At 29.5% G+C, this 13,631-nt stretch overlaps 2 protein-coding genes across 2 annotated transcripts; both read left to right on the plus strand.

The window, feature by feature from the left end:
- Positions 1-4,892: 4,892 nt before the first annotated feature.
- On the plus strand, positions 4,893-8,395 carry LOC137828450 (Chaperone DnaJ-domain superfamily protein). Its single transcript, XM_068635038.1, has 10 exons — positions 4,893-5,156; positions 5,242-5,304; positions 5,388-5,454; positions 5,622-5,681; positions 5,802-5,852; positions 5,974-6,054; positions 6,697-6,809; positions 7,360-7,477; positions 7,645-7,771; positions 7,913-8,395. Exons 1-10 carry the CDS (start codon positions 5,023-5,025, stop codon positions 8,014-8,016), a joined length of 918 nt encoding a protein of 305 aa, XP_068491139.1. The 5' UTR covers positions 4,893-5,022; the 3' UTR covers positions 8,017-8,395.
- Positions 8,396-11,018: 2,623 nt separating this feature from the next.
- On the plus strand, positions 11,019-12,044 carry LOC137827986 (uncharacterized). The gene has a single exon (XM_068634372.2). It carries the CDS (start codon positions 11,019-11,021, stop codon positions 12,042-12,044), a length of 1,026 nt encoding a protein of 341 aa, XP_068490473.2.
- The last annotated feature ends 1,587 nt before the right edge of the window (positions 12,045-13,631 follow it).

Raw genomic sequence — 13,631 nt, forward strand, 5'->3', positions numbered from 1 at the left:
TATTTATAGAAATATTTTTAAAAAATCTCATAACAAAAGAAAATAACAAAAAGTATTAATACAATTGGCATATCAATCGATGGTGACTGGGCTTATTTACTTGTTATTGTGTACTCAAAACCTCAAAAATAGAGGAAATAATTTATTATGCTAAATATGATTTAGAAAGACAAAAAAAGTAAGTATAATAAATGAGAAATTATGTGATAAAAAGATATAGATAAAAAAACTAATGGGTCATACATAGTGTTCTCGTTAAGATGAGGTCAATCAGAATTTAAAGTAGTTTTAAGTAGTCTCTATTTGAGCTTTAGAATCGGCTCCAAAGGAATGAGGAGGTTCCACCTACATAAAACACTCTGATGCTCAAGTCAATAAGAGTATCAAATTATGTGTGTATAGTGAATATAGTGTAGAATTCGAGTTGAAAGTAGTTTTTGTGTTGTGTTCTTTCTTTCCCTTTGTATCTAGTCTTGTTTTGAACTATATTCCAAATTAATTATAATCCTGCATATTCAATAAATCACCTTAATTAATGCATTCCTCTATTTATGAGGAGCAAATAAGATATTTTTCATCATGTTATATATAAGATCACCTTTCATCCTATTATCTGACTCGGCCCATGATACTCCACATATACATATTTATATATCAATTATGTTGATAAAAAGCTAGATTTATTTTATCAATAAAAATCTTAAAAGTAAAATATGAGGATGTAACACATTTCTTTCAAAGTTTCTCACTAACTAGTGCTACATTCACTAATATGAAAAAGAATTCCTAAAGCGTAATTTTATATTATTTTTTATTAGAAAATAATTTAAGAATAATTATTAATTAATAAGTTGTATGTAATTTAAATCACCATGTTTATTTTTGAATTAGTGAATTTTATTTCATGTAAAAAAATTAATGAGATAAACACCTTTTTTTTCAAACTTTCTCAAAAAATTAAACAAGTTATAATTTTTATAAAATAATCAAAGTGCAAGAGTTTTTAGAAAAAATAAATTCACTTAAGTTATTTTTTCTCTTTCTTTGCTTACTCTTTAATGTAGTGTTATTTACCTCTTGGAATACTTATGTTAACCGACTTACAAAGTCATGTTTATAACTTAATTATGTTTTCTGCCATAACATAAGCTTTTAATTCATGGAAATTGCATTACACTTTAAAAGTAAGTTTGTCATAACAAATTAACACTATCTTTAATTTTGATATAGTTTATCATTTATTTTGCATATAGTTTTTACCGTTGACTAATTACCCTGTCTAGAAGTAGCTTAATATAAAATAAAATTTAAGTAAACTAATTGACCAAGACTAAGTAAAACTTTTTTTTTTTTTTTACAAATAATAGATTATGACATATTTTTCACTCCCATCTTCTTTCTTGTTTTTTTTTCCTATCTCAATTTTAAGTTGGAAAAGGGATAACTATAGGTATTTTTCAACTGATAATGGTTAAAAAACTTGTAGCCACATAAAATCAGAAGTTCATGGTTGTGTTTCTCTCATCTTTCTAATAAAGTAGAATGAGGAGGGAATCAATATATATATAATATGTGGACTTGAAAGTCAACATGTTGATGATCTCAAAGCCACATGAAATAAACACTATATAATGTAATTATGATAATGAGTTGTTGAAAATGGTTTGAAATAATAGCTACATTGATTAGAGATAAGCTAAATCCTATTTGATTGGAAATTTGGATTGTGTGTGATGTGTGGAAGTGGCCCTTCCCTCTTCTTGTCAAAATTTCACTTTGGTTAATCAAACCAAAAAGCCTACGCGTACACACAACATCTACTCTTATTCAAAAGAGCAACTATGTCTTACATACTATATCTCTATCTCAATTCTAGTTATTTTTTCAAACAGTTTTCAACAACCCATAATAGGAAAAAAATACATAATTCAAAAAAATTATGAGGTATGATACATTAAAAAGATATATTAATTAAATAATAAACATTTATTAATTTTAAATTCAACTTCCGAGTGGATAAAATAAGAATCTGTAACATTTTATCATTTAATTAATTTTTGTATTCTTTAGTACGTGACTCAATTTATTCAATCTATAAAATATTAAATAAGTCATATGGTTGGTTTATATTTAGTTATTTGCAACATCTAATTTCAATTGCAAATCTCTAAAAAAACTTCAACTGGAGAAATTAAACAAATAAAATAAAAATATGGTGAGAAAATAATGGTTGCATTTATTTCCCAGCCCTCGAGAATGGCTGCATGATTAAGTCTTAACTCCACGTCTTTGCTTAAAAGGGGACCGTTTCTTCTTGAATCTTCGTTTTTTTTTTCTATCTCCATAAATTTTCATATTTTTTAAAATTTTTATGTAATATTTTATATTATGTAATTTGTAAGTCATTTTTTAAGTCATTTTTTAAATTTGTAATTAGTTTTTAGATTACATAATTCAGAAGTTTTTTTTAAAATATATGATTAGTTTCTAGATTATATAATCTGAAAATTTTTCTAACTTTCGAATTATGTAATTTAGAAGTCTTTTTTCAAATGCGTGTGCAGATTACATAATCCGGAAACTACTAGCAAATTCAAACTTTCAAATTATATAATTTAAAATATCATTTTGAATTATGTAATCTAAAATATAGAAGTGACACAAGTAAAAAGGATAAAAAAGTTTTTTCATATTTTGTATGGTGTGCCAGAAGAACTGGAGGTGCAGGAAAAAAACAGTGTAAAGGGGCTGTGTCTTATTGCACAATTTGGACTGAGGTATATTTGGGCCACATTTGTGGGCTGCCATTTAGAAGCTCATGAAAAGTAGGGTTTTGTATTTTGCAAGTCCATAAGAAAATGAAATTATAAAGTTGTCTAAAAAATTCCATTCCAGATTCTAAAATGTATTTATTATATATTTGTCTTTTGAAAAGGAAAAAAGAACCAAGAGTGTGGAGTTTGAGAATGTGCAATCTCAAAATTATATACAACAATAAAATGAACAGGTGTATAAGCATGACTAACATTATATGATATAATTCTTGATATTTATGTAAACATCTAGATTTTAGTAATATAATATAAAAATCATAAATTAAAGTTCGCATTTTTAATGTAGATCAAAGTATGTTTATAGTTGGTATTACTCAATTATCCTGCAACTTCCATTAATTTTCATCATATAATTCAATCACTAAGTAATTGATAATACATATTTTTTTATTATGAAATATAAAAAAACAAGCTTCTATCATTGTGACCAGATTGTATTGTGATCAGATTGTATATGGAACATAAACTTACCTATTATTGTTAGGGAGATGAGACCTAGAGAACTATTAAAGTCTTCGTCTCCTTTCTTCGATCGGGCAAGTTGCTGGGTGATAAACTGAGGTTCTTCTTGTCTTCGTGCTTCTCCTTCGGCTCTCGGTCTCGGGTGAACACCGGATGGGGGTACCTGTGGAAGGCACTCGGACGCCCAAATCAGTAAAGCGGGTGATAGATACTCAGGTAAGTGTACAGTAATAAATGATGTACATTTTTCCTTGTGATGTGTGTTATTTATATTATTTTAATGGGCTTACCTTATTGGGCCTGATTAGTGGAGTGAATTTCACTTAGGGTTGCATTACCTAATCCTTAATGATGGATTAACTTCACTGACCTTGGCTTAAGTGTTAATGGGTGTATGGGTCGGCTGGTCAGGCCGACCGTGATGATTTCTAGAGTCTCAGCCAAGTTTCCGAGATCTTGACCGATTCCACGTGTCTCGATCAGAATGGCACGTGTCTCGATCAGGATGGCATGTGTCTCGGTCAAGGTGGCACGTGTCTCGGTCTGCCCATACCAGTACATTACCAAAATCACTATTCTATTTGACATTCAACACAACCCAAATTTTAATTTTACCCCAAATTTTATATTTGTTTAAATTTATATAATTAATGGTAAACTCATATTTTAATAAAAAATATATAATAGTATTAACACACTAACTATCAACTAGTTTAAGTAATTTAGTTAAGTTTTAAATATATTCATGCTTTTTAGTTATAATTTTGGCTTTCTTTTTGTTCTATTGTTTATATGCTACACGTGATAGATGAGCTAATTTTAATATAACATATGTTTTTAATATATTATACTCAGATAGATTTTAAAATACAAAAAATAATAATTTAAAATTGTATTAATTATTTGTTAAATATAGAATCATTATCCATGATATATTAAAATAAATTATATTGCAGTTATTCAAAATTTTAATTTTAATATAAAAACAATACATTAAAAGTAAATTATTAGTTTCTAATGTTATTATATTTAAATTTATTAATTGAATTACTTTTATAATGATTAATAATTCTACACTAAATTGTAATTCAAAAATATTTATTTAAATAAATTAATTTTAAAATTGTATTAATCAAATCATAATTATAAATTGATGATGTTTAATATGCATTTAAAGTAATATTTTTTATTTATTTTATATTTATAAAATATATTATTTTTAAGAATTTTAGTAAATTGATAATCTTAGACTAGAATACAATTAAAAAAAGAAATATTTTTTTTACTGGAATGTAGATTACAGATAAATCAGATAAAGAGATATAGTAATTTTGCAAGATTGACATCATACTAAAGAACATTTACTTAATAATCAAATAAATTAATATTTTAATTATATTTAATTTATTTTAATTTAAAATAATATTATAGTAAATTATCAATTAGATGTGATTTCGGTGTAAAAGTATTTTTTTTAAATCATATTGTGTCAGGTTCTTATAATAATGGTGAGTTTGTAAAATAACATTTTCTTATTAATAACTTAAAAAATAAAAATTAAATTAAATATAGTCAAAACATTAAAAAAAAAAAACTAATTCGCAGAGCATGGAAGACCCGAATTTAGATGGGAAGTGTAGCAAGAGAGCATTCGTTTGTGGAGTTTGGGTCAACAGAGAGAAAGTAGGGAACAGAAGGAAAAGAAAGCCTCACCGTTTTCGGCGTCATGGATCCGCTGCCGGCAGCGCTCCGGTGGCGCACTACCGCCATCCTGTACTTCGTGGCGGTCCTCCTTCTATCCACCGTTTCCCCTTCGCGCGCAATCTACTGCGACGAAGATGATTGCTACGATCTGCTTGGGTCAGCTAACATTCCTTTCCTTCCTTCAATTGTTTGTAACCAATACTTTAATTCTTATCGTAACGCTTCCTCTTCTTATTCACAGGGTTTCTCAAAGTGCCAATGCTTCCGAAATCAAGAAAGCTTACTACAAACTCTCCTTGAAGCAGTACGTGTTTCTCCTCCTTAAGACGCTCTCTCTCTCTCTCTCTAATAATATCTACTTTCTCTTTGGTTTCGTGTTTAATTCAGTCATCCAGATAAGAACCCTGATCCAGAATCGCGAAAGCTGTTTGTTAAAATCGCCAATGCTTATGAGGTGCTTTGGTTTTCTAGCTACTTTTTGTTCAATGATTTGGATGTAGGAGTGTGTATTTGATAAGATTTAACATTGTGCAATGTTGAGTGAATTGAAAATTGAACACACTGTTCTGCATTTGGTGAGATATTGGTTCTGATGGTAATGAAAGTTACACAACTTTACAGATTTTGAAGGATGAGGCCACGCGCGAACAATATGATTATGCAATTGAGCATCCAGAAGAGGTGTTTAGACTTTTACAGAAACTTTGGTTTATTTTTAAAATTTGGGTCAATATCCCTGAATTGTTCATCTCTGTCCTTTTAGTGTTTGTTGAAGTATGTGTTTTCATTGATTGATTTCAGGTGTTTTTTAATACGGCGCGCTACTATCGGGCATACTATGGACATAAAACGGTAAGATTTGTTGGTTTACAATTTGAATCAGTGATGAATTTTGGATAAAATTGATTAGAAATTATTGATTTCTGCAAGTGAGTCTCATTTTGTAGTACTTACGTACTTTTTTACCTGCCAGGATCCTCGCGCTGTGTTGGTTGGCCTTCTTATTATTCTTTCAGGTTTTCAATATCTAAATCAATCAACAAGGTATAATCAGGTATTGTGATATATGGAATATCATACGATTTATTGTTAAACTCCCCTTATGTGAAAATGTACCATACGATTGTGTAATGTCTAACTCAGGAATAGTAGAACTTGCTTATGTAAAATGTACTTTTATACAATTCTCTAATTGGCTAGCTAAAGTTTGAAGAGCTGTACCTGTGGTGTTAAAGATTGTATTTAGCTAGCCCACTAGGGTCGGCATGGTGCTAGTACCTTTGGGTAGTTTTTCGGTTTGAACCTCATTTCTGCCATTGTACGCACCAAAAAACAGATTGTACTTATCTGACTTATGCCCAGTTGAGCTCAACGCTGTTAAGGGTTTTGGAAAATCTCTTAGCAAGGAAAGTAAGTAGGTCAAGAAATCAAGGGTTGCGGTCCCAAGTTTTAGGGTGAAAAATTCCTGTTCCATACATGTCATATGAATCCAATATCATTGCCACTAAAATGTTTTACCATGATTTTCAGTCTTAGAGGCTTGCATAAGATTTGAAATAGGTCAGGGCTGTGCCAATTTTCTTTGGTGGATATATGTGACATTTCTTATGTGCAAATTGCTTAGTTTGTTATTTGTACAAAGTGCTTTTGGAAGATTTAGACATTTACGATCATTGCACTATTTTTCTGTGCATAGGCTGTAGCCATGGTCAAGAAGACACCTGCATATAAAAACAAACTAAGGGCATTGGAACTTGAACGCAGTGGAGGGATTACAAACAAGAAGAAGAGTCAGAAGAACATGGTCAAGTATGCTATTTTTCTCATTCTGTATGAGTCTGTTGTATTTGTTTCAAGTTTTGCAAAATTATTCCCAGGAATATTATATTTGTGTGTTATAAGTTTTAAAAAATTTCCCATACGTAGTTGATTCCTATGAATTTGTCTTCTCCATACTTTGCTTAGATTTCATTCCCATGGGATTGTTGGACGTTATCATATATTCCAACTAATAGCTTTCTTTCTCCTTTTTTTTTTTTATATTTGATTGTTGAAAACATTCATCAAGATACTAAAGCTTAACTAAACATGTCGTTTAGTTTTCGCAGGAATACTATTCTTGGAGATTTAATTACATGCCTTGATATAAATTCCACCCATAGTTGTTACACGTAATTTCCTTTTAAGTTTTTCAGTTGCACCTATATCCAGGGTCAAGTTACCTGTTCAATTTGGTTCTCCACTTTGAAAACTCTTATTTCCTTTTTTAAGTCAGTTTGTCTGTCATATGTAAGATTGCGCTTTGTTGACTGCGATTTCTTTACTTCTGGTACACAATGTGAGGAATCTATGCATGCAGGAAAGTGGAGGAAGACCTTAGCAATGAACTCGACCTGCAGATAACTGGAACTGAAAGGGCCTCTGTTTGGAAACTTCTTGGTGTCCGCTTTGTTCTATTACCTTATACCTTAGGCAAGGTTAGAGTTGAATCTTTATCTAGAAAATGCAGTTACTACAATGAATCTTTCATTGCTCTATTTTAATTCAAGGTAACATCTGTGAAGTTCTTTCCCACGAATAGTGGTGAACCTTGAAATATTTTTTTTGCGCGTGAAATTTATTGATCAGTTCTGTTTCCATTCAGCTGCTATTGTGGTCTGCCTGCTGGATTTGGAGATACAAAGTGAAGAAGCACTCTTATTCTTGGGAAGATGCTTCTTATCTGACACACAGATCCCTTGGTATTCCTCTCGATAGATGGAGAAATATAGGTAAATATTTCTTCTTTTAGACACCATGGACATTGGGGACTTATGTGTGTTTTTTTGGTTACTTGTGTTGGATTTTACAAGCATGGCCTAACCTACTAGTATGCATATTAACGGTTCTTATTTGGTGCCTGTTATTAATAGATGAAGCAACAAAGGAAGATCTTGTGCTCAAACGCTTATGGGAGAAATCCAATATGGAGAGCTATGTAGCAGAGATGCGGAAAGAATCAAAGCGCAGAAGATAGCTACATCAGTGGCCTCATCTGCTGATTATAAAGTTCTAAATTTGGTTTTAATTATGAAGTTGAACTGAAACACGAAGTGACAGTTAAAGTTGGAAAGCTGCAAATTGAGTTGGGGGAGGAGGGGGTGATAGAAGCAGAATTATTCATTTCAACCACGAAATCGTGGAATCATAAACAACAAAGTTTACTGAGTTTAAACATGCTCTCTGACAGCCTGTAAACAGTGAACGCTAAAGAAAACCGCATTAGATATTTGCTTTTTTGTTTTGTTTCAAAGTCAGGTATTTAAGCCTCAATCTTACTACAATCGGATGTTCGGTGGTGGTTTTGTGCCACAATTTTAATGAGGGATTATATGAAATCTCGGCATGTTACAGTAGAGTTGTGACTTGAATGTAGATGTGTCTGAAATATTTATCATTCCACTCTTCCTGAGTAGTATATCACGGTTAGCGTTGCTTTCTTAGACTTAAGATTCCTGGTGTTGCTTACATGAAGAAACGGGATAGATGGGTCTTTGAGCCACTTTGTGAGGTGGTGAATGATTTGTTAGAGCATCTCTAATGTATGAGTTTTAACTAGACTGTTAAATCTAATACATAAATCTAATAAAAAAATTCATTTGAACATGTCATATAACATAATGAAGGTCTTGAGATCAAAAGATATTTAATCATAATAATTAAATTGATCTTAAAATACAAATAGTAGTTATAAAAGTACATGTTTTTAAAGATTTTATTATTCAAGTAAAATCTGAAAGACAGTTTTAAAACGATACTGAGATGTAGATAAAGTAAAATAAGATTTTATGAAAAGAAATTCTTTTAAGACATTTGGAGATGTTCTTATATTTATAGAATCGTTTGAGTTAAAAACTTAGAAATTATCTGTCTTTTTGCTTTTTTTATTGGATAATCATGTTAGCTAATGGATAAAAAAAATAAAAACTTTTATAAGATTCAATTGTTATAAAAAATCTATATTGCAACATATTGGTATATCATGGTGTAAATTTTAAAATTAATAATAAGATCTAATATAATTATATAAGACTACCTAAATTTTAACTATAAAATATAATATTTTAACAATTAAATTAAATTTTAAAGTTATAAAAAATTAAAATAAAAAATGAAAAAAGTATGATTTTTTTATAAGATTTAATTATCAAATCAAAATTTATAAAAAATATAATATAAATGCTACACATTTAAAATTAAGTGAGAAAATCTTAAAAGAAATTATAATACCTTGTATTGTAGTCATCTATTGGATATTCACACCCAAGTGCTTGAAACATACCTTTGAGCTTGTATATATGATATTCTTCTTTCTTTTGAACTCTATTATATTTTGTCATAACAGATATTTGGAAATGAATCCTAGATCCAAATTTATTATGTGAAATGAAAAAAAAAATACTTTTTTTAGTTTTTAAATAAAAGTGCAAGGCAAAATGTATTCTGATTTTGGATTTCTAGAATACATTTTCAGATTTGTATTTCTATAATATTTTTTTTGGATTTTTATTTTCCAGAATATATGTAATTATTCTAATTAATTATATTAATGCACAATTATTTCTCTTCAATTTTGTTTGAGGTAATAAAAGTATAAACATTTATTGGTTATCATTAAGCAATAGAAGTATGTATATTGTCGTTGGTGATCTCTAATTTTATTCTTCTTTTGTTGTACTTTGTATTGTATTTTCCATCTAAAAAATTAAGTTTTATATAATTTGATTTTTTTTAATTTTTCACATATATGCATATAATTATACATGATTTAATTTTGTGTTTTTTTAAGCCATTCTTTTATGGAAAATTGACTCATTAAATAAACTCAACATTGTACCAACTAAAGTCATTAAATTAACAAATTTTAAACAAATTGTATTATATGACACTTTTAATTTTAAAAATATTAAATTATCAACTCCATAAAATTATATCCCGTATGTACATATTCCAATCCTAACTGTTTCCTGTGACAAACTATTTGCACCAAATTCGCCTAAAACTTATAAGAAAATGTATACAAAAATAAAGAACAACGGGGAAAGTAATGTAATTTTCGTTCCCTTTTAGCCAAATATATATTTTTTATACAATTGAATAAATAGTGTTTGTAAACATAATTTTCAAATAAAGAAATTATACTTATAATCAGGACGTCTGTTTTTTTTTTTTCAAATTAAAAGTTGTGCTTTCATACATATGTTTCAATTTCTTTTTCATAATTACATTGAAATCGTGGTTCAGAAAATGAATTTTAATTTTTTTTAGAGTTTAGGGTTCAGAAAATGAATTTTATTTTTTTAAATTTTTTGATAAAGTCAATGTTTGTAGAGACGTTTTCAATTTTTATTTATTGAAATCGTTCTTGTAAGTATATTTTTCGTTTTTTAATTTTTTAATTTTTTAAACAATATAATTATTTTTATTGTCTTAAATTATTTTCTTAATTTAAAAATATAAAATAATATTTTCTTATATTACTTTTTATTTCTTCATTTACTGTTATTCATTTAAAAATATAAAATAATATATATAAAAACTCTTATTGTTATAAAAATGAAACTAATACATATACATAACTTTTATATACATACATAGGTTATTTATATATAGATATAAACTAATAAATATAAAATTATTTCTATTGTTTTCAGTTTCATTAAAGTAATATATAATTCAAAAATTAATTACATTGTTTAAAACATAAAAGCATAAAAAAATAAAAAATAAAATAGAAGTTGACTTCAATAAAAAAAAATTGTTTAACACAACATTTTGAAAATCAGTTTTTTGCAAGCAATGACTTACCAACCGTGTAATTGTTTTAAAAGTTAACTACTTCTGTGAACTAACAAAAATTACAACATTTCTGTAAATTTGGCACAGAGCAATCTTTGAGCTTGTATATATGATATTATTCTTTCTTTTGAACTGCAATCCCACATTTCATTTTCAGAGTTTGTTGATTTTGGTTGCGGCATGGATGTGACTTTCGTGTTGGAGGATAAAACGGCGTTCTGTAGTAGAGTGGAGTTGTTCGACAAGTTCCAAGAAATCAAAGAAAGGATAAAGAAATCGAGGAACATTCCCGTTGACCGACAGACGCTACTCTTCAATGGTGAAGTTCTTCAAAACGAAGCCTTGGTCATCGACTCTGACATCTCTGAATTCTCTCGCGTTCAACTCTTGGTTCAACCAAATGAAAAGGTCTACGATCTTCCGCAGTGGATTAGGAACGTCTCCAATCTAAATATCCAGGAGATGCAAGAGATGATCTCGTCGATTCCAGGAGCACAAAATACGCCGTTTACTATGGACCCATCGATGGTGCTCTCAGAAAATCCAGACGAGATAGAAGAGTCTATATCGTCGATGATGCACGCTCCGGCGAAGGAGCCGGTGCCGCAGTTTCTGGTGCCTTATAACCAAGTCAAGTTCACGGTGAAAAGCTTGGATGCGAAGCGGAAGCCTCTCCCCATGCAAATGAATCTGGACGACACCGTTCTGCTGCTGAAGAAGATGTATTTTAGAAAGAAGAGACCTCGAATCCTGAAGCTGAAGGATATGGTGGTGGTGACTAAAGTAGGTTATGAATTGTATGACCGCATGTCTATGCTAGCGTGCGGGATGCTTAATCTGTCACATGTTTACGTGTGTCAACGATCAGAAGAAGGAGCTTTGATTGGTGGTGATCTGAAGAAGGGGAAGATGTTGAAGGTGATGGTGGTTCCCGAGGGCAGAACTGAGAAGATACCTATCGAGGTTAATTCTCTTACCCTTTTGGAAGATTTGAGGTATGAGTTGGAGAAGTTTCACAAACATGTTCTTCCCCGAAGTGTTCATTACACTTTTACCGTCAAGGACGACCCTGTGCCATGTGAAGTATATTCGTTTGACAAGTTAGGGATTAAAGAGGGTGAGACCATTGTAATCAAACCTATAAAACTGTCCCTTCCTTTTTCTTTCCACAGTTCTGAAAATGGTGAAGAAGCCATGCATGCATGAAAATCGTTCAGTGTTGTGTTGAATAACAAAAATTGAGTTGCAGAGTCAGTTACTTAGGTCTGGTGCCTGTTTGTTAGTTAGTTAGTTAGTTAAACTAGCTTCTAGAAAGTTAGTTTGTTTGTCGTTATCATAAGAGACTTGTACTAGTATGAAGGGGTATCGTTTCACAGAGCTTTGTAAATCATTCAAATCAAAAATTTTGCAAACACCTTTTCATGCTCTTCTTAGCTTTTACATTTTATATTTCAATTTATTTAAATTTTCTCAACCTCCGATTAGCATGGTTTATATTTCACAAATATTTCTTTACGCGTTAACTTACTGCACCTTTCAAGTAGTATCCATTTTTTCATGACTTATATGTTTAATAAAAAAAATTATCGATAAAAATAATAAATTTGAATAAATTTCTTTAATACCCAAAAAGTAAAATACATACAATTAACAAAACATTATAATAATATACTAATATTTTTAATTAAAAAAATATTAATTTATTAGTATGTGATGTGTATATATTTATTATGTATGGTGTTAACATGACCCTAATAATTTGGGGCAGTTTCTTCCTGCACCCTACATTTTTCTTCCTGCACCCTCACAATATTATGCAAAAATTAAACTCTCCCTTTTATTTTTTAAAAACTCTAAAATGCACTTGTATTTACTTTTTTTCATTCTGGATTATGGAATTTGGAAAAATTTCGGATTGGCACTTCTGGTAAAATTTCGGATCCACCAATCCGTAATTCAAAATATGCATTTCACATTCAAAAATTCATCATCCAAAAAAAGCATTCTGGATCCAAAGGGGTGATAGGGTTTCACCCACAGAAAATACTCTAACGCTCAAGTCAATAAAAACATTAAATTTAAATTCAATGTGTATAGTGAGTATTGTGCCAAATATAAGTTGAGTTTACACTATGTGGATGACCATCTATTTATAAGTTTTCATGGACTTAGATTTTTGACACTGATTTTTTCAGGTTTTAATGTGACATATTATAGTATCCTCTTATTAAAATTTAAATATTATGTATATAAATAAGACTATTCTTTAATATAATCAGAACATTGATGTAATATAATCAAATATATTATATAATTAAATCAACGTATTAATGGAGTTAGAATATTATCTTTATGGTCAGAGATGTTATAAAATTTGTGCAATTAAGAAGATTGAGATATTATGCTCTAAAAACAAATTACATGAAAGTCTATTAATTTTTACATTAATAATTGATTTCCATGATATATTTATTCAAATTAACGACACTACTAATGATAATCACGAGGGAAAGAAATTAGTTTATAATATTTCTAGAAATTTTGATTAATTTCACTAGGTGATGGTCACTTTGTGATTTGAGCTTATGTTCGACTCACCCTAGTTAGGCTAGCTCGACATCTAACTAATCCATATTTGGACGATACAAAACCCTTCAACCTTGAGCCGAGTGAGTGAGACGAAAATACTTGTCAACGTGAGTCTGGAAAAGTGAGTTTGTTTCCGAGAATGTCATCTGAAAAGATAAAAACACGCACATATATATATATATATATATAATTAATAAATATTTT

Source organism: Phaseolus vulgaris, chromosome 7 (genome assembly GCF_051622355.1).
Source record: "Phaseolus vulgaris cultivar YP4 chromosome 7, ASM5162235v1, whole genome shotgun sequence".
NCBI lineage: Eukaryota > Viridiplantae > Streptophyta > Magnoliopsida > Fabales > Fabaceae > Phaseolus > Phaseolus vulgaris.

Bases quoted from the DNA above. Each gene is read 5' to 3' on its own strand.
- LOC137828450 (XM_068635038.1), top strand. From the start codon at position 5,023: ATGGATCCGCTGCCGGCAGCGCTCCGGTGGCGCACTACCGCCATCCTG. The intron at 6,055-6,696 runs GTATTGTGATAT...TTCTGTGCATAG, and splicing joins AATCAACAAGGTATAATCAG to GCTGTAGCCATGGTCAAGAA. The intron at 7,478-7,644 runs GTTAGAGTTGAA...GTTTCCATTCAG, and splicing joins TACCTTATACCTTAGGCAAG to CTGCTATTGTGGTCTGCCTG.
- LOC137827986 (XM_068634372.2), top strand. From the start codon at position 11,019: ATGGATGTGACTTTCGTGTTGGAGGATAAAACGGCGTTCTGTAGTAGA.